We start from the raw sequence: 26,682 nt of genomic DNA, 5'->3' as shown, positions 1-26,682 counted from the left end.
ATAAATATTTATGTGACTACTTCTTGAAATGAGGTCATTCTTGGTATAATTATTCCTTAAGCATCCTAAAATTTGGCTTACTATTACGCTATCACTTTATTAAAAAATTTATGCAGAGAATATATTCAGAGAATATATAAGGTTTCATTCATATTGTCAGGAGCCAAACTTCTTTTAGTTTCTCAGATAAGCCACGCTTTCTTTTTGTCTCAAGTATGATAAACCTATTGTTCTTTCTGGGACATTCTTTTTATACCACTTCCCTACTCCTATTTGTAGGCTCAACTAACTCCTGCTTATATTCTAGGTCTCTGCTGAAACATCACTTTCACAAGAAGTCTTCCCTGATCCCCAGATCAGATATATCTACTATTTGTTCTAATAGGATCTTCCGTTTTCCTAGCATACTATTTTTTTTTTAATTCTTTGTTTGTAGCACCATCTTTATGAGCTATAAACTTCTTAAAGGCGGGAACCTCGTCTTTCTTCACATCTGAATCCCCAGAGTCCAGGCCTAGAATTCATTTAATATGTATCTGCTAAATGAGTGTGTGATACTGAGTAATATGGAGCAAAACATGTTCAAATTTTGTTTAAAAATCTCACACACGATAGCATGATAAAGATTACTGAAATGAGAACCAAGGACCACTCTTTATGTCATTCCCTCTTGAGTAACCTGAATTGAATATTCTGGATGGTGATGTTAAATACCCAGGAAATCTGTCTGTCCAAGAGATGGCAACGAGGAACATGACATGTTCCTCATTGGGGTAGGTATGTGTAAATTCGGTGCAATAACATCTGTGCTTAGGGAGGATCATCTGGGGTTCTCTTTGGATCAGCACAACCATAGGCATCATACATTCTTTCTGGATACCTGGCAGCCATCAATAAGAAACGCAGGCATTTATAGTTCCATTTATGTGATGATATCTCATCTACTTTAAAAATAAGGAAATTGGGCTCCAGAAAAAAAGAGGTCATATGCCCCAGGATTTACTATAAGTCAGTGGCACATACAAAAACTCTTACTTCTTTGTATGTTTTAAGGCTACCTTTCTAAACACCTTATTTTAAGACATTTCGTTGTAGTCTTATACCTATTCCTAGGCCAGCATATCTTAGACAGGTGGAGATTTTAAGGAGTTTTGACTTTGGCATTGATATGGAGGTGATTACAAATGCCACTGAGAAACTTGAGGAATTCTAGTATAATGCAATTGCAAAATCGTAAAACCTGAGTTGTATGAGAGAAATTTTCTAATTTAGAACTGCTTGAGAGCTAAGTTTCTTTACTCATATTAAACTGCATCTTTCTCTTCCTGATTTTAGTCTCAGCTTGTCAATAAAAGACCAATATCTCTGACAGAGAAGTTTGGCTTAGCCAGATCTATACGATGCTGCTTTCCCCAGCTCCTTTAGCTGAACCTCATCTTATTGAAAAATAGACTAAACCTAACTTGAAGCAGGAGGTTCCTCTTATCATTAGACCACCCCAGGTTTTCAATGTATCTCTGTACATTTGGTGCACAGGGTCTCCACCTGAAAGGATGAGACAGAGCTGAAAAGCTTCCTGGGCTCTGCTCACCAAGGGCCTTGGCATCAGTGATCTGCTCAAGGAAGGGCTGCTTCTGCACACGTGCACCCTGTGGACATGCAGTGGCCCAGGCTCCTCCCTCTTGTTCTGGGGCTGTGATGTTTCCTTGTTTCTCTCCACTGGGTTCCTGTTGCATCTCCACATGTCAGCTCTCGTGTCAGGATAGCTCTACCAAGCTTCAATATCGCTCTTGAGCCTGGAACTAGTTCTGCTCCTAGAACTATGGCTCGATAGCTGAGGTCTGGCTCAGGGTACATCTCTCCTAAAGAATATTTCTCTCTTATTAGACTCAGACTACAAAATTGCCACCAATGGTGTTCTAGTCATTTTACCCATTCTTTGTTAGCACCTGGGCCATTTTCTGTGTGTGTGTGTGTGAGTGTGTGTGTGTGTGTGTGTGTGTGTGTATTTGCATCATGATTATTTGCCTGATCTTTTTTTTTCAAGTACAGTTGACATTCAACATTATTTTATATTGGTTTCAGGTGTACAGCACAGTGGTTAGACATCCATATAATTTATGAAGTGATCTCACCATTTAGTCTAGTATCCACCTGGCACCATACGTAGTCATTACAACGTTGTTGACCATATTCCCTATACCGTACATCCCCATGACTGTTTTGTAACTACCAATTTGTACTTTTTAATCCCTTCACCTTTTTCACTCAGCTCCCCAACCCCCTCCCATCTGGCAACTATCAGCTCGTTCTCTGTATCTATGAGTCTATTTCTGTTTTCTTTGTTCATTTTAATTGCCTGATCATTAAGTTTTGTTTATCATTCTTTGCTTTCCTACACAACTGTTTAGTCATTTTTGATAGCTGAGCAAGGCTCTGTAGCAATCCCTTGTCCCAAGCCCCCAGTTTCAACATTTCAGTCATTTTTCTCCCCTATTTTGAAAGAGTACAGAATGACAGAAACAAATTACTAATGAAAGAGCTTTGTTTTATTTAAGTAGTATCTCAAGGCAGGAATAAAGCTGGGGGCCTATTTCTTCTTTGAGGTCTTATTTTAAAATCAACTAAAAAAATTTTTTTTGGTCATCTTGAGCAAACCAAATGTATTCACAGACCTACGGGTAACATATAAAATGACAATTTGGGTTTAAAAAGGTAAAAAGGAGTGGTGGATTATGGTAAATGAGAGGGCATATGCTCCACTTAGGGTATTCAAATTAAAAATTAAAAAGTATTCAGTGCCATCTGAAAAAAATCTGGCTTATGTTTGAATCCAGTCCACTGCTATGGATCTGCAACCTTGAAACATTCTTTGCAAAGCTAGCTGATTTGTGCAATTGTTTGTTATTGTTAATAATATAAAATGTTTGCTTTCTCATCCAGTTCCTATCAATTCTCCTTCACAAACAAATATCTCCTTTTGGGTGAGGTTCAGAGTAGCATTGCTATACTTATTAGCATCATTATTCTACTTATCATTAACTATTTAATGAGGGTTTATTATAAACAAAGCACTTTGTTGAGTGCTACACCTGAATTATATAAAGCTTGAAATAGCCTCATAAATTAGTAAGTATTATAATTATTATTTTGTGTATTCTTTACCATTTGGCTTTCAGACATTTTAAGGATTTGATCGTTGACTTCCTTTTGGCTTCACAAGACTTCTGTAGCTGTCAGACGAATCCACATGACAGTGACATGCTCCTATGCTTAGTTTTAAAATGTAAATCAGGACACACTATCTATTTTTTCTATTTCCTAAGTCTTCCACTCAGAAAAGAAAAACATCTCTTTGCTCTCTTTTATTGGCATAGGTAGGTCATGTGGCAAAGCATGAAGTCAGTTGGAGAGAAGGTTTATCCTCTTTCAGAAAGGAGAACTACAAGGAGTAACAGCAGCGAATCTTTTAAACAATAACATTATGTTCCATACTTCATCTCTTCGACAGGTATAAAGTATCATATAATCATGGGGTAGGTTCAGTACTTGGTAGTCAAAAATGTTGTAATTAAATCCCCATGTAAAACATAAATTATAATTTACCATACTGAGATATGTATGCTCCCCATTCTTGATACATTAGTATCATAATCTCACAACAGGTACAATGAGGTTTCTATGATTTGAAGCTTGAAGGTTATGGATAGAGCTGTCTTCTAATTAGCATTAATTAGCCAGTTAATGTCATTGCTTTCCCAATTTTCTTTTTGATTGTTTGTGTATTTGGTTAAGTGGCAGAAAAAAAATAAGCCTGATTTATTTGACTTCCACTAGACTATAGTTTGACTGTTGCTTCTAGTTTATGTTGGAGATATTGAAAAGTAGGTAAACTTTTCAAAATTATAAAAGAAATACTAAGAAATAAAATAGATTTCTCTAATATGTTTTGCATTTATTTGGTCCATTAAAAACCCATCTTAGAAATAAATATATTTATTCTCTATATAAAAAGATTTTAGTATATTAAAAAATAACTGGAAGAATAAAACTTCTTAAAGAGATTCTATACTTTCTATATTTAAACCTGATTAGCATTTTAATTCCTGATATTATTTATAGATAGAATTTTTCAAGTGTTGTATTTTTCAGTTGCATTTCTTCCAAGACCAGAATAATAGGCAGAATACTATTTTCTATTATTGTATTCCCATAAATCTCCTGTGCCAAAAAAAAAAAACAATCCTAGAACAATCACTGGATAGACTTTTCTAAAACTTAAGGATCTATTATAAAATTTTCTTAAATATTTGTTATCTTCTGTCTTTTATTACTCTGGTGGATGAAAAAAAAACTTGTCTATTAATATGAACAGTGAGTTCAAATAACAGCAATGCATGTTGGGTTCTCTTCTCCTTCAGCTATCTACAAACCTCTCTAAATAACCATTTTGTCATAAATTATGATGTACTTGCTCTCCAAGTACAGCTTAAAGGAATGTCTCCTACCTCTGCCTCTACCTTCTCCATGGCAATTCCAACAACATGCTTCCCTTTTACAAAAAAAAAAAAATGTTCTGAACTCTCCGTGAAGAACTCATCTGTGACAAGTGAATGCTTGTCTACAGTGGCAGCTCCTATTACAAATGCCCAGTTAGACTGGGTGGGGATAGCTCTCCAAAGGGAGGAAAGTTGGGCTGAAAAAACAATGGATGATACCACAGGAGGGTTCTGGAGAGAGGAGGCCTATAGCATTTTTCACATAGTTAAATAGAACTATCTTAAAAATTCCAGGAGTCTAGGCAACTTGTGAAATTCATAAAACAATCGAACTTAAAGCCAAGGATGCAAAGTCGCCTGTGTTTCCTCCTTAACTTAGTCTTTTGGTTAAATATAATACAGCCACAGGATGTGGGCGTCAAAGATGGGTCTAGTACTGCTAATCTCTAGAGTCTGTGTTTTATTGCCGAGGAAGAGGCAGAGAAGTGAACCCAAGCGGTGCATTTTCCCTGTTCCAGGTTCCCTGAAGGATGTTTGACCTGTGTGATTACATTCAATCTTCTAACAGCTCTGCAGAATAAGCATGTACTACATTTTCTAGATGAAGAAACTGATGCTCGGGGGGGGGGGGGGGAATACCATTCGCATTAGACAGCCAGTACATAATGGGAATACAGATTTGAGTTCTGATTCTAAAGACTCATCTTTTTATAATATAAATTCACTGAGACAAAAAAAACTTTGAGGATCTTAAATGCCATCTAGTGTCATTTTCTATAAACTTAGATACAATATCCCAAATGTCATTAAATCACTCAAGGGCATTTCTGGCAACTTCATTCCCATGATGGAAAATATTATATTGAGTTCCTATATATTGAAAGAGACCTACTTCCACAGTTTAGCACCTGGCTCTATGTGTAGATACCAAAGGATTCATCTTATCCCCAGAAATTCACTATGCACAGAAGAGCCAGAATAAAGAATAGCTTCCTCCTATTCCCAGAACAAAATAGGAATTAATTATATCGAAGTAGAGGTCAATTTAAGCACATTTCTCTAGGAGTTAATAAACCATTGGCTTTCTAGTATCTATTAATCTTGAATATAAGTACAGTACAAAACAATTATAGATGAGTAATTTATTAAAACCATTTTCTAATGACTAAATCATCATCACTATGTCAGCATCATAGCTTAGTTCAATTAAAGATTCCAGGGGAAAAAATGTGAATGAGATGGAATGAAAGTAGGTTGCTGGATTTAGCAAATTAAATACAGGATTCCCAATTAACTATTAACTTTAGATAAAGAACACTATTGTGTGTGTGTGTGTGTGTGTGCACGCGCGCACGCATGTTCTCTGCAATATTTGGGGAGACCATTGTACTAAAAATTAATCATTTATCCATACTTATTAACTAAGCATTCTGTATTTCTAACTGGCAAATTTAAATGGAAGAAAATGCTATATATAGTTTCACTTGTTACTGGGTTATTCTGATTAATGAAGTAATAGTAACTAACAATTTTATAGTAATTATTTTTTAACACTTCTGTTAATTCATTCAGTCCTTAACACAACCCTATGAGATAGATATTATTTTTCCTATCTAGAAAATGAGAAGATGGAGACACTAACAGGTGGAATCCCTTTTCCATAGTCACACAACTAATTAGTGGCAGAGAAGCAATTTAAAACCCAGAGTTTTGCTATAGATTCTATCATTCTAATAGTTATAAAATAGTGTTTCTTAGCATATATATCAGTTAAGTTAAAATTATTCTATAAACTGCACATACATTGGTAATTTTTGAAAATCTTAGTCAAAAGACTTTCAACATGCATCAAGTACCTACCTTAAATAAAACCTCTTCATTAGAGAAAAACAGTAAACTTAATATTCCATCTTTACTGAATACGTTTTACTTCTTTCAAATGATACTTCAGAAATTGGTAGTATCTCAATGGTGATTGTTAGGAATATCTGTTATTGTGCTACACATATCAAAGGACTAATTAATAAAAAATCTTTGATACATAATTCTGTATACTACATATTCATATTTATATAGTATGGTTCCTAGCAAGAGAATACTGAAAATACAGAACCCAATACAGATGCTCTTTCTTAAAACTTAGATCTAGTTCTACAGATATATCTTTGATATATCTTATTTTCTACAGAATTAGAAGAAAATAAAAATGTGCTGTTGGATTCATTCATTTAATAAAGGATCAATATAAGCCTAAATTTTTGCACTATGCATACATGAAGTTCTTTTAATTTGAAGCATTCTGATACTCAATTCCTAAACTGCAATTAGATTCATATTCAAATTATTCTCAATTTAACATCTATCTAAGCTAGTCCCATTTAAATGGTTGCTTCTAAATGAATATATTTGTCAGTCAAGCTATAGGTTACCAATTCCTTTTCTTTCAAACTTTCCTGTACAAATCCCAGGATATATACTCAGAAAAAGGCACATTTCTATGCCCAGTCCAGACCTAATAACATCAGAATCTCTGCAGATGGGATTTGGATTTCTGCACTTTCAGCCAACCCATGCCTGCTGATTCAGATGCAGGAGGTCTCCAAACCATACTTTGAGAAAATGACTTTGACACCAATATGCAAGAATGTACAAGCAGCCAGTGGTGTGCTTTTAACTCACTGAGGGCTTTAAAGCTGCTTTGCTTTTACAGTTTCCCCTATTTCCCATTATAGAACTTCGAGGCAGCTGTAGAAACATACATATGTATACAGTTAGTATTACATTCTAAAGTACACTTAGATCCATTATCTTTATGTACTGCTCCTCCCACATCATCAGGAATATGTCTAACAGAACAGATAGGTCCTGTGGTACTCATGAAGGGCCATCAAATCCTAGAGCTTTGGGGATTAAAACTCTAGTGCTTCTCATGAAAGAAACAGAGGCTTAGCCTCAAATAGTAGGATGCTGAGAGAGGGGAAGATATTGACTCAGCATTTAACTGGAATAATATTCAATTACTCTTTTGATTATTTTATTTGTTCACCTTAAGCTCTCCTAATTATGTTTGGTTTTACTAATTATATTGCATATAAAATGGTAATAATAATCATATACAATTTCACAATGATAATGCAATTTTGAATGTAATCTATAAAATTGTATTTTTTTTTTTATTTTAAAACTACAGAACAAGATATACCATGGATAGATACTAATTAATAACGACTAAATATTTTTGTTTTTTCTCTTTATTTAGGTAACCTTGGATGAAATGTTTTTTATAAATTTTTAGCAGCATAATTAAAATAGTGCACATAGGCACATGAACCTATTCAATTGAAAATATATGCACACACACGATCCTGCCTTTTATAAAGCTTTTTCTTTCTTTTTAAATTTATTTCAGGTATACAACATAGTGATTAGACATTTCTATATCTTATGAAATGATCACCTCAACAAATCTAGTACCTATTTGACACCATATATAGTACAATATTATTGACTATATTCTTTATGATATACTTTGTATCCCCATGACTATTTTGTAAAGCTTTTTCTATCAAAAGCCACTGAGCATGTATAATAGAAAATGTATGGGGCAACAGAAATCATATTATCAAAGAGACTATAGTCTGACTTCTTGAATGAGGAAAATTGCAAGGAATATATTTGTAAAATAATGATACTTGCATAGTTTCAAGTTCCTGCTGCTCAACAGCAGTGAATGCTACAAAATGTTTATTGCATGTTTAGTGTCCCACTTTACCATAAAACAGTAAATATCTTAATATGAATTCTACATTAAAATTTAATACATGTCAGTAACAAAGCTGCTCTCATTGGAAAGGAGAAAACTTTACATCATGAAGATAGAGAAGGCAAAGCCAAAGTGTATAAACATGAGGAATGAAGAACTTTATAGTTTATGTAGGGATAAGTTTCAATGATGATCTTCTGTCATTTTAAGTAAGAAGTAAACAGTTTTAAAGAAAATTATCAAGTGTGCTTTTCGAGAAATGAGAGAAATTTTTTATCATTTGAGTGATGAATAAATATTTGTGTACTCTTGTACAAATCTCTAGCTAAGCCCTTTAGCTCATAGGAACTGTTTCTTAACAGGCAAAATTGTTCACGTTACTTTCTTTGCTTAGAGTAGTTAACGTACAGAGCCATTTTATTCATGATAGGGGCTGACTATTCAGGTACATCTGGGCTAACTTATGCTTATGTACAATATTCTTTCTGAAGATGAAATGAAAATAATGCTTTGAACTCATTTAGGCAATTTAAAATGCTTGGCTTGTGCAGATATAGACATAGAATTGATGAAATAGTTCGTGATATTCAGTAGGTCTATCACAAAAATGAAGAATGCAGTGAACTGGAAAACCTTATTTCCAAATACACATATTTTGCATATATTTTGTTGTACTGAAAAAAATCATGAGAAAGTTGATAATAAAAAAAAGGCTGCTAAGGTTAGAGTTATTGTATATGATGTCAGATGCAAAGAGCCATAAAAAATGGCACCCAATGGAAAATAGAGAAATTAGATTTTTGGATCAAGTTCTGATATTAATAGGATTAAGTCATAAGACCTCTATAAATTGTTTTTTCATGTTTTGAGACAGATTATTTTATGTAAATAATTAAATTTATCCAGCTTATTTTAAGAATACAGTGAAAATGATCAGAATATAACAAGAGGCTACAGAAATGTAATTTAATTAATTTAGAATATTCTAATATGGTTCCTGGGAATTTTACAGTAGTTATTTTTAAAACCACTCTATGATCAAATAAGTTTAAAAAATATCCAGATAAAATAAATCTCTTCCCAATAGGACTCTTAAGAATCCTATGTGAATATGCGTTTGAATCAGTAATAACTGAGATTAGGATACAGACCTTTCTGAACATATTTCGGCACAAAATTTTTTCTTTCTTTCTGCCTTATTTATTTATTTATTTATTTATTTATTTATTTATTTATTTTTATTTTTTGAGAATCTAATGGAAGAAGCGTTTTTCAGGATACATTTTTTTTGTGTGTGAAATGGTGATAAAATTGATCATTTGAGAAAAAGGGGAATCTAATTTGTTTTAGAGTATTGCCTTTTTTAGGTGAAACTAACGTATTATGCTAATTTAATCAGTTCATAATCAGATTGAGAAAGAGAGGACCTTTTAGAAACTGGGTCTGTAGTCAGGAGGACTGAATTCTAGTAGAAGAAATATCTGAATAAAAGAAAGATCTGAAAAAAGAAAAAACAAAAAAACCAGAAATTGTTAGTGCGAGGACCAGGAACCAGGAGAGCTAAGATTGAGTCCAGCTTCGGCAGCAAGCTAGGCCCAGGTGCACTAAGAAGCTGGTAGTCAAGGTAGAGAGCCAGGGCCAGGTTGAAACTTCCACAAAGATCGAAATGAGCTAATGATGAACAGGCAATTAACCTTCAGAGGCCAGGCTGGAATTGGTATGCAGGCCAAAGAGTGGATCGACCAGATAGCAAGGACCCAGGAAAGCTTGGGTGAGAAGAGAGCAGTTAGAAATGCCCCAGAACTCACAGGAAGTAGAGGTAGATTCAAACAGAAGGAGTAGCATGAGATGTCTTTACAAACCTGGGCAGAGAGGCTAAGTGATGAGTTAAGAAGTGAAAACTTTAGTCAGCCTTGATAGTAAAGCCACAATCTGTTCTACCTGAGGAAACTGACATCTGTTTTTCTCTAAAAATGCACCAATTCTTGAAAGTAATTAATTGGAAGCTGTAGGCAGATAGGTCCTTATGCGCTTCTTAAAGGACGGTAGAGAAGATTCTAACCAAAGGTTAATAGAAAGGGTCACGGTTAGGTGGACCTACACTTTCCAGGAGACATACTATTCCAGTGAATGACAATAGTAGCAGAAAACGAAGATACAAGAGACTTAAAAGTTGCTTCACTGAGGCATGCTTCCCCTAATAGAAATGATATTTTAATAGTGGAAGACAAAAGGCATGCAATATTTGCTAGAAATGAATCTATTTTATGTTGACATTAGGTTGCCAATAAATATTTCATAAATGAGAGATACCTTAATCATGAATATGAATAAAAATTAGATGACCTACTCATCATAGCATCACTGGCTTTGAAGAAAAATGACAAAGGTCTTTAGGACAAACCAAAGCAACCAGACCAGCTTAACTATGACTAAGAGTGTTGGGCAGAGCAGTGTTCTTTAAAATGTGGTGTGTGCACAAGAAATAAGCCATAGAGTTGTAGAAAGAAAAAAAATAGAATTTCCATTCAAAAAAATAGAAATTGCATTTTCTAAACATTTAATGTGGGTGTGTTCAAAGTTCAGCAAAACTGTAAGGAGCATACAATTTTTATAGTGTGGAACCACATAAGCTAGGGCATGCTAGAGCCACAAATGCACCAGAAGCTCTTCTTCAAGACAGGTATAACCAGAACTATGCTGGTCAGTACTAGAAGGGCTTCCTAATCCAACAAACATCCACTGTAAAAAGCAGTCACCTCACTCACTACATGGTCTACAAAACAGTGTGGTAAAAGTTGTCATATGAGCTTCCCGGCCTTTGTTGAGTTGCTCTTCCATTACTGACTAGCTAGCCATTCAATCTTTAGCAAGCCTCTGTCATTGAGCCTTAGTCATTGAGAGGTCTGCTTTGAAAACAAAACGAGATCATCAATTAAAGTTGATTCTCATTTTATCTGAAAGCCTTTACAAATGCTCATCTTATTTGAAACCATATTCCCAAATTCTAAATTTTGCCCATTGGCACATTTTCAGCTCATACTTTTAGAGAAGAATGTTTTTAATTCTTATAACCATTTCATTAATACAAAGATAACAAATATGTCACAAGTTAAAATTCATTTGCACACAAAGGAACCAGAAGTCATTTAATTCTCATTATCATAAAAACATGAATGGGCCTGCTGTGCAAATACAATTCTTCAGCAGGTCCATTCATGTTTAAGTTCCGCTGTTTAGTTTGCAGTGGTTTCAAATTCCAACTTTCCACATTTCTGTTTATTGCTTTTGGAATGCTGAATCCATGAAAATTGGGGCATCAGTAATCATACAAGCAGACGGACACAGTGCTGAATATATCTGTCAGTTCCTTGCACCTGGCATTTTGTTATAACAGGTGTCTTAAAGGTAATTATTTGAATTTTGAAAATTATAAAACAATTTAAATAACCCCTGAACCACAAAGCTTCCATCCAGTTTTTATGTACTGCAGAGTCTTGCCTTTCCAAAACTGTACTCTGTATTTAATCTAATCTACTCCTTCCTATAGCTTCTAATAGCTGTCTGCCACCAGAAACTGTTGCTTCGTGTATTTTTAATGATTTTCTGTAAGTAAAGGATAGTGTATTTGTTCTTTATAATGGCTTAATATGTCTTATTACCTTGTCTCACTAAACCTAAACCACTAAACCAGGGGTTCCCAACTCCCAGGCTGCAGCCTGGTACCAGCGCTCCCCAGTGCTAAAATCATTGCCTCACTCTACCTCAGATCATCAGGCATTAGATTTTCACAGGAGCACTGGCCCCTGGTGCCAAAAAGCTTGGGGACTGCTACTAACTGAATCAAAGAAATGACTCAAAATTAGAATAGGCAGAAAGGTAGCAGCAATGTTTGGGGTATTAAGTAGATATGCTATGTATAATATAAAAGTTAACTTTTATAAAGATTAATTTTGATGTTAGATGGAGATATCTAACACTAATTAAATTATATGATGCCCTTTTTGTTACCTTTACCAGAAATTAGCTGGTGGGTCCAATAATTTTCTGATTACTTTCGATTGGGCCAATCATCATTTAGATATTACGGTCTTAGTGGCATGAGTTTTTAAAAGGGGAAAGTTGCCTGGGAGGTTATCTTTTTTGTAATATTGACATTTTAGATGAACAAGATTTAAAAAATTGAGTCCCAGAATACTGATATTGTCAGCCCTCAAAACCAGACTTTTGAACTTCAAGTTAGGCACTCAGCATGCTACACTGATGCCGGCTGTAACCTTCCTTTGCTCTCTAAATGCTTCTGTATACATATCCTTCTCAATTTTGCATTCCTCATTAACCTTTTCTATTTGGTTAGTGAAGATTCTCTTTGATATCTTAAAAATTATTTTAAAAAAACTTTAAAGTTGATTTACAGTCCAAGCAAAATATAGACATCCCTTGATTCATTTCATACACTCTAAAATATACTAACATTATGAAGGATGGAAGCCATTTCATGATCATACATAGATTAAGTTTCCTTACTTATTTTCTTTTAGATCTGCTTTATAACTGAACCTTTCATGGAGGCTTACTGTTCACTATATATGAAATTTTGGAAGAGTGACTTGGAAATCAGAATATCCCTTTATGTTGACAAATGTTTCCCAGAAGCCTAGAGGTCCCTTGAGCCTCAAAATCTTTCCTTTAGCTCTTTTGTAAATAAATTGCCCGGAGGGCAAAAGAAGTTATTGGTTTTAAAGAAATTATAAAATTTATGGCTAGAATGCTCCATTTTAAAAATCAGAAATAGACTAAATTAAATATGGCTTATTTAATTGCTTTCTTACACATTTCTACAACGTTAGTATTGAAATGAAGCTGTGTAGGGTTAGTTGCAATTTTGACAAAGGTCAGCACTAAAATGTTCAATTTAACATCTCTATTAATTCTAATACTTTGGTTGAAATACTATGTGGTCTACGTTAAATTAGCAAATTTCTCCTGAAATAGACCGAAAGGCCATTTCTTAGGTGATGTTGTGTCATTTTCCTTCCTGTTAGTCATTTGTGAAATCTAAAACCTTTTATAAAATCTAAAAAACTTTTTAGTAGATTCAATTATGAATCGTGAATTATCCACATTCTATAGTCACTACCAATAAGACGACCAATATACACATAGTGTATTCACTTTAAGAAAATTTATGATGTCTCTCATCATTTAAAAAGAGTTTGTTAATCAATCCAAGTTAATTCTTAGAGTACTCCTTGTTTAGTTGCATCTACTATACCAAAATATTTCCTCACAATTCATAAGATTATCATCAGTAACACTCCAACTCCTGATAGAATGTCATTAAACATCCCAGTTTCACACTGAATTTTAATCAATGTGTATAGTACAAATATAAATATGAAGGGGATTTACTCAATCTGTTGGAAGCTACTGAAAACGGACATAAGAACAATCTAAAAAAGAACATTATTTCAGTAAAGAACATTGTTGAATGACATAATGTTAATTTTGAGTTATTAACGTATATTACTGCTATTCCTAGATAAAGAATCTGAAAAATATGTTTCTTAGATTTAAAAAAATTAAAATTTCTTTGTCAATGCTAATTTATGTAACTTATCACCAACTCTCAAGCGTTGCAACAAATCTAATAATATATTACTTGACATTTCATAGTTTTATTGGAAATCCCCTTTGAAAGAAGCAAAAAATATGTATATGTATCTTCATTCTTGGTTATAATTGGTGGTATCAGATTATGCTCTCTTGAGGTTAAACAGGCTACCAGAAACAGAAAGAAGGGAGCTACCCTTTGCTGAGCACCTCTACGTGTTTCCTCTGTTCTGTCATTTGTCTTATTTAATCTACCTTAAAAATCCAACAAAATTGCTGGGTCTTTTGCTTAGAAACTAACCACGGAAAATAATAGTCTTATCTTAAATGATTTCAATGAGTTAAATGGCACCTTATTTTAAAATCTCATCTGACAATGTGTAGGAATGTCCAACTATGAGTCAGAAATAATTGGCTTATGATCTTTTAACTCAGGTGTCAGTAAGATTTTTTGAAGACAGAAACTGCTATTTAACCAAAAACACCTATGTTTTTAAACCACACATTGGCAGGGCTTCTTGCTCAAAATATTACAAAACATCAAACACATCGAAGTGATGAAACATTTTTTTCCAAATATCTAAAAAATGCCTCTCATTTAGGGCTTTTGGTGGACTTAACACATTTTGTCATGTTTATATAGGAATAACAGAATGATTTCATGATTAACAGTAGCTCAAGGAAGCTGCTAATTAGTTATATAAGATCACATCTAAAAAATAACACAAGAACATTTTCTTGAGAAGCTTCTGAGATTTTGACCTTATAGAAGAGACTGCAAGAAACATTTGAGTGATAATAAGAATGAAACGTTAAAGTGATATCTGAATACATAAGAACTCCTTAAAATATGTTTTTAGGGTCTCATTTAAAATAATTGTATTTTCAGATATTATCTATTGCATAGCTTTTGGAAATACTGATTAAAGTGAAAAAAAACCTCATTATTAGAAGGTTACATATATCATTAGTATATAAAGGAAATGTCTTTAAAAATCAATTAGCAGGAGATTGCTAATGAAGGAAGGGAATTTAAATGACAGACATTGTTTCTTTTCTGAAGAGCTATTTCTTATAATTGATGCATCTTAGTTAAAACACAACTAAAATTTATAAATTCGGAAGCTTCACATAAAAATAAAAATTGACTCTGTCAACAATTCAAAAACAGAGTTACTCTATACACTATCTATAAAAATGTTAATCTTATTTCAACAAAGACCCTTACAACCACAACAATGTACAATTGAACAGATTATATTCTTTTGAGGAGAAAACACTAAAAATAATAGCAATTCTGGAGCACTTTCTTGCATGATATCAAAAAAAAAAAAAGAAAGAAAAAACAAATATAAGTAAAGATGTCAATTTATCTTGCCCTACAGATTTTGACTGTTTTGACACAACAGAAAAAAAGACATATACTGGAAGAACTGGTCCTTGAATTGACAGAAAATCTGTCACTAACGTAATGAATCAATTTCAGTATACAAGTGACTTTAAGGAGACAGTTGAAAAGCCATCTTTTAAAAAAAAGTGATGGATGAAGGTCTTCATTGAAGAGTACATTCTGGTTCATGTAAAAATATTTGTTTATTTTCATCTTTCTAAAGAAAATTGCCATTGGCAATCCCTTCATGTCAATATTTCTAGAATCTACCAGCCTGTCTGAGATACTTACAGGGTATCAGATATTTTTTCTTTTTCCACATGGCATTATGGCACATATAATATTAGCTAAATTCAGTTATTCTGAAGTATGACTGGAACATTTCCAATTTAAAAAAATATTACACAGCACCAAAGAACAAGTTTAGCTTTACCATTCAATTCTAATAAATGGGAAGAAGTTTTTCCATGGTTTCTTCAAATTCAGAACTTAAAAACTTCATAAAGGTTATATATTATAACAATTTAGTTCCCGTATTATAAAGGCTAGATCTTTAATGTGGGGTTTTAGATTTCTTTTTCAAATATTATTTTAAAACTTGAGGATGTTATCAGTTGGTCTTTTAAATTGAGGGTCAAAATTATATGCTGTATAGGTTCATATCAATAAACTGGATCGTATTTGGATTCATTCATTCATTCATTCAACAAATAGTTATTGAATGCCTACTGTGTGTCAGGTGTTTAGTTAGGTACTGCACAAAAGTTGGATAAGTCAAAAAGATATATGTGGACCCATCTCTACTGGAATAAACAATCTATCATGAAAACACAATTTCCAACATAGTGTGATAGTGCTACAGTGAGAGAATTAGAGATGACACAGTAGTACATGGGAGAGAACTTAAGCCAAATTTTGTGTGAGATGGAGCTGGTAGCAAAGCCAAATTAAAAATTGTAAATTGTGGCATACTCTGAATGTACCCAGAGGAAAGAGTATCCAAATTGCAGCTGAAGGATTTAACCAATGGAGGCTGGGGATGTTGTGAACAGAGGTTCTATTTCCACTCTTTTCCTCTAGGAAGAGAACATTTACAAAGAAATGGAAAGAGAATGATAGCATTTGTTTTGAGAAATGGAAGCAAGTTTAGGAGAGTGTGGTAAGAGATGATTGGGGCCAAGTCATGCAAAGATTTTTAAGTTATATTAAAGTATGTGCACTTTATTCTGAGGTTGATAAGAAGCAATTGAAAGGTTTTAAAAATGGAGTAAGAGAATCATATAAGCATACTGAAAAAAATCACACCGGTTATAATTTGAGAAATATATTTTAAAAGAGTGAGACCAGAAAATGGAAAGCTGATTAGGTGGGGCTTCTGCAAAAACTCAGGTGAAAGAGGGTGGTAGCCTAAATCATGGAAGTGATAGTAGGGATGGTGAGAAGCTAAATGATTTTAAGTAGCTGAATCCTTTTTTCAGTAATTGAAATAAACAATACTTACTAAATTAGGGAATTGGTGACAGTGAAGTTGGCAGGAAGATAAGAAGCAGAGAAAGATGGCCTGGAGGACTTTGGGAAGCCTCAGCTAGGAGGATGGAAGAAACAAAGTATGATGTCATGCAAACCAAATAAAAGAAAAGGTTTATGAGAGAGGTAATGTCTTAAGAGCATGAACATGGTGTTGCTTGCTCATGTGTCACCATATGTGTTACTTCATGGGTGCATCACAAATAAACACTTGTTAAATGAATGATTTAATTTAATAAGTACTGCTGCCTATGAGGGAAGAACATCAGGCTGGGCTCTGGGGAGATTAATATATTTCAAAATAAAAAAGTCATAGAATAGTAAAAGGAGAAAGACACACATAATTATTCATAAAGTATGGTGGTTAATGAAAGAACTCAATAAAGTTCCAGATCAACAGTGATACAGATAGAATGTCATGGAAAAGTAAAGAAAAAAGTGAATATTTCTAACTGTGGGAATAGGGAAGAGAAAGGGCCAGAGAAGAAAAGGCTGAGAAGAGACTACTGGAAGTTTCACGTGACTTGGCAAGAGTTTCAGATGTGGCAAATCTGGTTTGATGAGTGACATTTTCTATTTTAATTGTTTTCATTTATTTCCAGAAATACAAGGAATACCACAATTTCGAAACTTATGGATAGAGCACAAATATTTGTAAGAATAGAACTCATGTTTTCCAAATAAAATGACCTCATTTTAGAATTAAGCCATCTTACTTTTCTTTTCCATAAAAGACATTAACAAATCTGTGCATACTTAAACGTACTCCACAAATAAATGCATTTTAAGGAAACTGTTTTTAAAAAGCACGAACTGTAACCTTACTTCATTTGCAAATGATAAATAGACTGCAGTGTCTCCGCTTTCCTTCTATAAGCTAGCTCTCTTATGAGAACATAATCAAATTGCTCCATTGCTTAGCAACCACAGCGAAAGAGCTAATAAGTCATGATTTATGATTACTTGGGAATAATCTGCAGGTCAGTCCCATGATTTCAAGGTGGTTTGGATTCCTACTGTGATGCTTTCAAACCAATATTGACCAGACTCATCGGAATAGATGAGAGTTAAAATGCAAAATGTTCTCATAATCAATCAATTTGACCTATACATAGTGCAATCTGGTACAGTCTGCTGCATCAATCTGACAGTAGCATCTATAAATCAAGATCAGAGTAAAAATAGCACACAGACATGGTTTCATAAGGAATTTCTGTTTTACCAATATAGTTAAGCCAAAGAGGGAGGTATGTTTAAATTATTATGAAGGTAATGATGCCAACATTCACTTAACCAAAAGGAAGTCTTCTAAGGAAGAGTGCAGTGGGTGGTGAAAGAGTTTTTGAAAATATTACCTGTAACCATTGTGACTGGTCATTGTGGCCGGAGGTCCAGGCATTCACTTTGCCCTGCTTGTCCAGCCGAGCTTTCCTCGGCTCCCAAGTGAACATGTCCATATTGAGAGTTCTGAAAATACTGGAGGCAGTGATCTGATAGTCTTGTATATGTCCTGACTTCATCCCCAGAGGCTCCGAACAGCCTGAAAGAAAATGAGAAGGGCTCCATAAGAAAAATAATTTATCACTTTGGAAGTTTTTTGTCTTCATTTTGGATAGGCAAGAGAAGATTAAGCATAATGTTATTCATTCCCCCAAAGAGGGAGCATCTAAATTCAAAAAAAGAGGCTATAATCAGAAATAAATCTGGAACAAAATCAAAAAACAAAATAGCCAATTCAGGCTATTTTGTCTGAATATATTTTGGAAAAATTGGAAACGAGACAGACAATTCAAACTACTTTTCTGTGATAGATGATTTTGCAAAATGAAAACAATGCTGAAACGCTCTCCCCTGTCTCATTACTGATAGCCTCATGCCTGTTCCCTAGTTTTCAACAGTTTCATTGTGCCTTTAAAAATGAAACATTTTCTCACAAAGTATATTTGGTTTTCTTTTATTTGTTTCCATAATACTGCAAATGAAAATTCCCTCAGTACAAAGTCATTTTCACAAACTGCTCCAATGGTGTATTCTAAACCGGATAGCATTGTGTTTTCTAAGAAACTTCTGTTAATCTTTATCACTGATTTTTATAGCACCAACATGGCTTCTTCTTGAAGGTAGGAAGCTAATATTTATTCAACGTATACTATGAATCAGGCATTGAGTAAGTATAGGATTTAAACTACAGATAACAGAATAAGCTAATTGTAGCAAAAGCCATTAGTGGGCAAGTCTTTTTATATATTCTTCTATTTCAATCATACTCAATAACTTCTAGTATTGGATATTTGTAGAAGATTCTCTACTCTGTCACATATGTTTTCAGGTTTGACATGATGCAAAGTTTGGGTTTATTTGTCCTCGAAAAATCATGTGTGTATGTTCATGCGTGTACATGGTTTTCCAATCTTGAATTACAACTGTGACAAAGTTCCATATACAAATCCTGTGATAGGAATCATGATTCTGTTACTTTATTAGCCAGTGGTTGAGACTTCTGTATGTGAAATTGTTGCATTTTGGTCCAGGAACACACAAGATAAATTTGATCGAGAAAGCAAAGATAGAAGGAGGAGACTTCTCCAATGAATGCCATTTCCTCACACTCTACTGGTCCCCCACTTACTAGCTGCTTGGCATTGTACCCATTACTAATCACATTGTGCCTCAGTTTCTCTTCTGTAAAATGGTGATAATAATAGAAACTACCTTAAAGAAGTGTTTTAAGAAATTAGTTAATAAATATAAAGTATTTAGAAAAATGTTGGCATATACTAGCATTCAGTAAATATTAGCTATTTCTATTATTTCTGTAAAGCTCATTCCAACAGATAACAATGTTAAGATACCAAATCAGCATATCAGTAAGTACTAATGAATACCTTATGAATGGCTACGATTAGGTTTATTTGGGTAACACTGGTTAATATAATTATATAATTTTCAGGTGTACATTATAATTTAACATCTGTATATTCTATTGTGTGTGATTACCACCCAAAGTCCAGATTCCTTCAGCTACCATATATTTGATGTCCCCTTTACAAACTTCACTTTCCCCTACCCCTCTATATTTGATCCCTTTTAACTGTCTACCTACTCCCTCCTTCTCTACCTTCTACTCTGTGATAACTACTAGTCTATAGTCCATGTCCCTGAATCTCTGTTTGTCCTGTTCATTTGTTGCTTTTAGGTTTATATCCCACATATAAGTGATCTCATGTGATTCTCAACAGATGATGTTCATAGCAGCATTATTCACAGTGGCCAGGACATGGAAGCAACCAAAGTGTCCTACGATATATGATTGCCTAAAGAAGTTGTGGTACTTATTACAATGGAATATTACTCAGCCATAAGAAGAGATGAAATACTGCCATTTCATCCATGACAACATGGATGGACCTTGAGATAATCATGCTAAGTGAAAGAAGCCAGACAGAAAACCTTGAGATAATCATGCTAAGCAAAAGAAGCCAGACAGAAAACTAAGCCATTTTAAGTCAAAGCTCTAAAAGAAGTGGTTCAGAACTCTTTATTGATAAATAATTCTTAACTATGATTAATTGCTTTCTATTTTAGTAGATCCAGATTACTTCTTCCCTCTTGAGGCTCTTCCATGTCTGCCTTCACCTCCATTTACTAGGAAATGCCTATCCTATACAAACATGACAAAAACAAACATGGAGGTTTAGCCAATTGTGTTTCAGTACAAGTCTTGGGTTTCAGGGGTAGGAGACATATACTCAAAGTCTCATGATACAAATAGCTCTAAAATCCTAAATGTAATTTCTGGAGGAGAAACAATTCATAACATATCTCACAGATAGTAGAAGTTCTAAAGTCTTAATGACATGCCATGTATCTTTAGGCAGGTCTACAGTAATGTGTTGTCTATTTTGTAGATTTTGGACTCATTTTTCTATAACTACCACCAAGTCCCCATTCCCCACCCTGCCATGCTACCAGACTCTGTAAAATTTTACTTAGCTTGTAGAAGAAATACAAGGGAAAAGGAAAAGTAGTTGTTTTACTCCTTTTGTGATAACGTAGTATTTTAAATATTGCATAGAGAAGAGATGCCTTTAGTTTGACCATTTTGGCTTAGTCATAGAATTCATTTCATACCTACTCTGTTATTGAGCACTTATCCCAGAGGAAGTGTTTAATAATTTGATCCATTTCATTATAAACATCTTAAGTCATATCTCTTTTAGAGAATTTAGAAAATTTCCTTTTTAAGTGTCTGAGAAAAGATTAACAGCTGATCTTCTAGGCAGGCTGAGAGATTTTATAACAGTTTATTGAATACGATAAGGTAGCCTTGGGCTTTATAGTGTTGCATTGGATTGTGGGAAATATTTTGGTACATTATATTACTGTTTATTTCCAAGTATTATAGCTAACCTCTTCCAGTTTGTCTCATACCAAAAATTTTCCTTCTCATCTATATGATTTCATATGTATAAATAAATTAACTTTTTTTAATGAAATGGACAGCACCTGAATGAAGTTATTTCAATAGTGAGGTGCCCTAGCTTTTAAAAGCATCCATTGAGAGATATTATTCTCTGCATGCAAAAATAAATTTGTAGGGTTTGGAGATTAGTACATCTTTTTTTTTTTTTTTTTTTTAGGATTATAAAATCTATAAAGTGTGAGGTATAACCTCTTGTCAAATTTGAAAGTAAAATATATTCACACCTTAGAGGTGTAACTGCACCACGTAAGAGGGAATGAGCCTTGTGAATCAAAGGCTTGAAAAATTGGGGAAGTTGATGTTAAGCAACTAAAAACCACAGGGCTTGCAGCAAACCTCAACATACTGTGGCTTCTTCTTGATTGATTTATGATGAATGACTTAGGAATGAGACTGGTGTGTGGTGATATAGTGACATGCAATATGAACAGTGTATAGCAGTAATTGTACTGAGATTTATTGGTAGTCAATATGCCAGTTTGAATCACCAAAATAAGGAAAACATCCCCATTAGGATAATTAATAGTACTAAAACTGTATGTTTGTTTCTTCATAAAAGACACTCATGTATAATATAAAATGTGATTCTTAAAATAGATTCACTTGTCTGGCTAAATGTCTCTAATTCCTTTAACTGTAATGGGCTCATTTAAAGTTTGGTTGTTTTTCAACACTTTTATTTGCTTAAAAATCATTCCCTTTCTCAGCATTGCAGACAAACCTAAAAAGGGAAACATATATAAGGTATACTTTAACCAAACACGACCTTTTGAAATGAACAAAAGACTCTCAGTTGGTTTTTTGCAGGGATGTGTCCTCCTTTTTTTAACTAAAAAGTATTACTGTAAATTCGATAAAAGTCTTTCATATTTGGAGATTATGGTAAAAGGTCCCATATACAAAAATTTTTAGTTTTCTTCAAAACATATTTGTTTGAACAAAACAATTTCAGGCCACCGTGGCAAAGACAGTTTATAACTGTTGATGCTGGAAATACAAGATCACCAAAAATATAACATGGTGAAATGCCTAGACAAGATTTTCCATTTAGTTCAGAATCTAGCTGTATTGAAATGAGACCACTGTGAGATCTACACTTTATTTTCATCTTTATCTTTAATACTGATGATCCTGGAAGACAAGGATTATTTAACTCTGAGTCCTTTAATAGATTATTTTTGAGTCGAATAACCATTGTTTGTAAAATTAACAGGATGCTAGATAAGTATAATTCGAAAATGAATTTATGGTAGCAATCTTGGTATTGAAGTATTGTCTCCTTGAGAAGAATGATAAACTTACATGTTTCATAAAACCTAAAATGAAAACAAACAAACAAACAAAAAAACAAAACAAGTTCTTATAGTAGGTGGACAAAGATAAAGTTTGCTCTTCTATGTCACATAGTCTAAATATAACTGCAATTTATAAAGTCAGGCAGATTCCAGTTTTTACTGAACTGAAACTTTTATCATGAAACATAAATCATAGTTACTACAGAAAACAGGACACATTTAAATTTGACAAAAATTTCTACTGAGAATTTGTTTCACTTTCATTAATCACTCAAAGAAATACATTGCTTTTTCTACATTAATTCTGTTCTATAGTATGTTTTAGAGCTTGTTTATCTAATACACACACACACACACACACACACACACACACACACACACACACTGTTTCTCACTTAACCATGACCTAGACATTTTGTAGCAGAAATGAATATCTATGAGTTTTGAAAAATTGCTAGTTAGTAGCAAACTACATACAAATGTGCCTTTTAAAAGAAAGAAGAAAGAAAGAAAGAAAGAAAGAAAGAAAGAAAGAAAGAAAGAAAGAAAGAAAGAAAGAAAGAAGGAAGGAAGGAAGGAAGGAAGGAAGGAAGGAAGGAAGGAAGGAAGGAAGGAAGGAAGGAAGGAAGGAAAGAAAGAAAGAAGGAAAGAAAAAAGAAAATACCGAAACAGATTATGTGAGACTCACCTGACAGTTCACATCCAAGAAGTTCCATTCTCAAAGTGCAGTGTCTTCGACAAACTTGGGGATAGAGTCTCACATACTGAGCTTTTATAGGGGGTGTGAAAGAGTTAGCATAGGGTGTGTTGTTATCGACATTTCCACGGAACACCTGTATAAAGATAATACAGACTTTAAAATTATTAACTGAAACAGCTTCATTACCTACTTTCATATATTGATCCTATATGCTACCCAACATAATCTTTCAAAGACTGGATTAAATAATTTGGAGATTTGGAGCATTTAGAAAGAATCTTGCCATCAGTAGTGAATATAAAACCTATAGATAAAATATTACTCAAAATGATAAACCACTCTTGGCCTGTGGTTTAATCTATACTCAACTATGATGACATTGTCAATTTTAAGGCCAGTCCTTCAGAGCCAGAAGGATGCTTCTTTCTCTTTTTTGAGAAAATGGCACCTTAAACCTTTCAGCTTACTCTGGGTCTGACGATTTTGCTACTTGGTATGTATAGTGCTTGTTTGTTTGTTTCAGGAACCAGTCTTTACTTGTACTTCCTGATCACTTTGTCTCTCTAATGCTATGGTCAGACTTAGGATGCTTTAGAGTTTGATTTCTCAGGATTATTTCCTTATCAGTCAGTCCCAGATCATCAGATAAAAGACTCATAATTCTTTACATATATCTTCAGTGAAAAACTATATTTGCTTCTAAAAATTAACCACTAAAGTATATTTTTAAAAATTATTTAAATCTCATTTTTATATTACCTTTTATATAACCTAGCAATCAGAAAATTATATTTAAATTCATTTAAGAAGGTAATTTAAAAAATCTTTTATAAAACTTATTGGTCTATTATAATGACTTGCTTTAAAATGGGATTAGTTACAGTCCTAATATTTTTTAATTAAATTTTTAAAAAAATTAATAAAAATCAGTAACATCATATAAAAAGGCAAAAGACATTGAAAATTATATCCATTTCATTGAAAATATTTTATTCTGCTAAACGAGAAAATTTTCTTTCAATGTTAAGACATACATGTTTTCTATGACTTGATGCTTTCCTTTAAAAATACAAATTTGCTTTAAAAATAATTTTTCCTTAAAAGTAATAGTTTTGATCTATAGTTACTTGATTAAGGACAGTGTTAATCTGTCAAAATAATAAAATAAACTGAAAGGTGATTACTGTTAAAATAAAATGTGACTGTCATACTTAGGATTATGCCAACCTTGTGATAAATTGTTTATAGGACCACCGGTTACAGTCTGAGAAAGTCTTAAATGGTAGCCACTGTCCACTTCATAACTTGGGAAAACTCCTGACCCTCTTCTCCCCACTAGTCTAATTTTTTAAAATCATAAATTTATTTTTAATAACAAAAAGCTTCTGCTGAAGACTCAGCAGTCATTTGATAACCAGTGATCATTAATGAAATTTTACTTTTTAATTATGTTAAGTCAGACTTACCATGTCTTCATTGGTGCTTTTAACTTTGTACATTGACCAAGTCTTTCCATCATTACTATAGGCAATTTTGTAGGATTTGATATACTCTGGACTTCCAATCCTCTTCGCTCCTTGGGTAATAACACCAGTAACTCTCATTTTTCTTTGTAAATTTATCTAAGGAGACAAGATAACGGTAATCTCATTGCTTTCAGCATAAAAATAGTGACAATATTCATTTGGGAATAGAACATTTGGATTTATTAGTATAGACTTTAAATGATACAAAAAGTTAATATTTTTGTATATTTTTAATGAATATTAAATATATATCATTTAGGTTCAAAATCTTTCTCTTATGCTTTTCTTAGGTAAAGCAATATTTGTGAACGAACTTTGAAAGGGGAAGTGCACCCTCAAAGTACAAGTATAGATAACATTAGTTAATTATAATATGGAGATGTGGCTTAGTAATTTGAAAAATGAGAATATCACCTTGTCAAAATAACCTGTGATATTACAATGAAACTCAACATAATTATTAATGTGCCTCAACTGCTTTGGGCTTCAAAAATTTTCAATTTAACTTAAAACATTAAAATCTTCTCGAAATCTTTGAGTGTTAGAATAATAAAAAGTGAAAGCAATAATTATTACAAAAAAACAAAACAAACAGAAATATTTACAGTTTCCAGATCTTTATACTGTAGTCTCCACTGAGTTATGGAGGGTTTTTCACCAGGTAGTGGCTTTTCCCTTCATTCCAGTATATAAAGACTTTTTAATTGGTATTTTCTCTTTGTATTTTCTCTCTATTTCAAACCACCTTACTATAGTTTGCCGCGGGAGTAATAGTAGTTTAATGAAAATTTTAATATTCTCCTCGTACTTAAATAGGGAACTCCTTTTGACACCTAATGTATAATGATTAAATGCTCTAATGTAAGAAGAATATTTTATTAACATATGGCAAACATTAAAAATTGTTCCATTCCCTTTAAAATGCTTTCCTGATGTCCGCAAGATTTTAAACTTAGTAGAAAGGAACTGTTTCAATGTTCTTAACAAATTGCTATAAAACTCCAATTATGAATCAGAAAAATTTAACTGTCTTCTACTGTATCATTAATAATTCAGAGACCATTTCCCAGAGAAAACCAGAAAACCTTCAGGGTCTCATAAGTGATTGGATTTTTCAATTTCTGATGAGTCTCAGAGAGTTAACATCTGAAATGGTAGAGGATATGCATGAAGAAACTACCCCTCTATAAATCAGTTTTAGAGCTATCTACTATCTACTTATCTATTTATTCTCTCTCTCTCTCTCTCTCTCTCTCTCTCTCTCTCTCTCTCTCTCTCTCTCTCTCTCCCTCCTTCCACCCCAACCTCTCTCCCTCCCTCTCTCTTCCTACCTACCTAACTTCATGTCACATATTCAAAAAGTTAAAAATTAGAACACAGAAACCAATCTTTAAAGTTTTCCCACTTCAAAAAAAAGGGAGGTGGTGGTCTTATAAAAAGGCCTATAATGTTTTACTTCCCTGGATTTATAGATTTTAAATGTGTTACGGGCAATCTTGAATTCTGCATGTAGGCAACACACTTATAGGCTTTTGAAAGTCTGCCAACATGACCAGGCCTATTTTCCTTCCCAGACTGAATTTCCCAGTCTCATCTTCCTTCTCTAAATGTCATGAGATTCCTCCCCAAGTGGTGCTCACAAAACAATTCTTGGCCTACCCTAAGTATAAAGAAAACCTGAAATTTTGCTGAGTTAGAGAACTGGCATGGTTTAGTCCCTAGCCTCTGATGGGTAAGTACTTTCAATACGGACTTCATAAACAACATCTTTGATTTTAAATTCTGAGTCTGTGGTTCCTTTTTAATCCAACAATGCTGAGTGAATTCACTCAGATATTCAATTTTACTTTTCTCATTTCAATACTCAAACATCAAAATTACTTACA

General features: G+C 33.4%; 1 protein-coding gene across 2 annotated transcripts in view; it reads right to left on the bottom strand.

The window, feature by feature from the left end:
- The window catches only part of EDIL3 (EGF like repeats and discoidin domains 3), a 371,848-nt gene that overhangs the window by 68,517 nt on the left and 276,649 nt on the right, over positions 1 to 26,682 (bottom strand). For both annotated transcript variants that reach the window (XM_036225528.1, XM_016123146.2), the window contains 3 exons: positions 24,737 to 24,892; positions 23,259 to 23,403; positions 18,148 to 18,332 (listed from right to left, as the gene is read on the bottom strand). In XM_036225528.1, the coding sequence (XP_036081421.1) occupies positions 18,148 to 18,332; positions 23,259 to 23,403; positions 24,737 to 24,892 (486 nt within the window). The remainder of the gene's footprint in view (positions 1 to 18,147; positions 18,333 to 23,258; positions 23,404 to 24,736; positions 24,893 to 26,682) is intronic.

The sequence above is a fragment of the Rousettus aegyptiacus genome, unplaced genomic scaffold, assembly GCF_014176215.1.
Source record: "Rousettus aegyptiacus isolate mRouAeg1 unplaced genomic scaffold, mRouAeg1.p scaffold_m13_p_8, whole genome shotgun sequence".
Taxonomy (NCBI): Eukaryota; Metazoa; Chordata; class Mammalia; order Chiroptera; family Pteropodidae; genus Rousettus; species Rousettus aegyptiacus.
The sequence above is the reverse complement of the archived record's forward strand: the minus strand, read 5'-3'. Positions and strand labels throughout refer to the sequence as shown.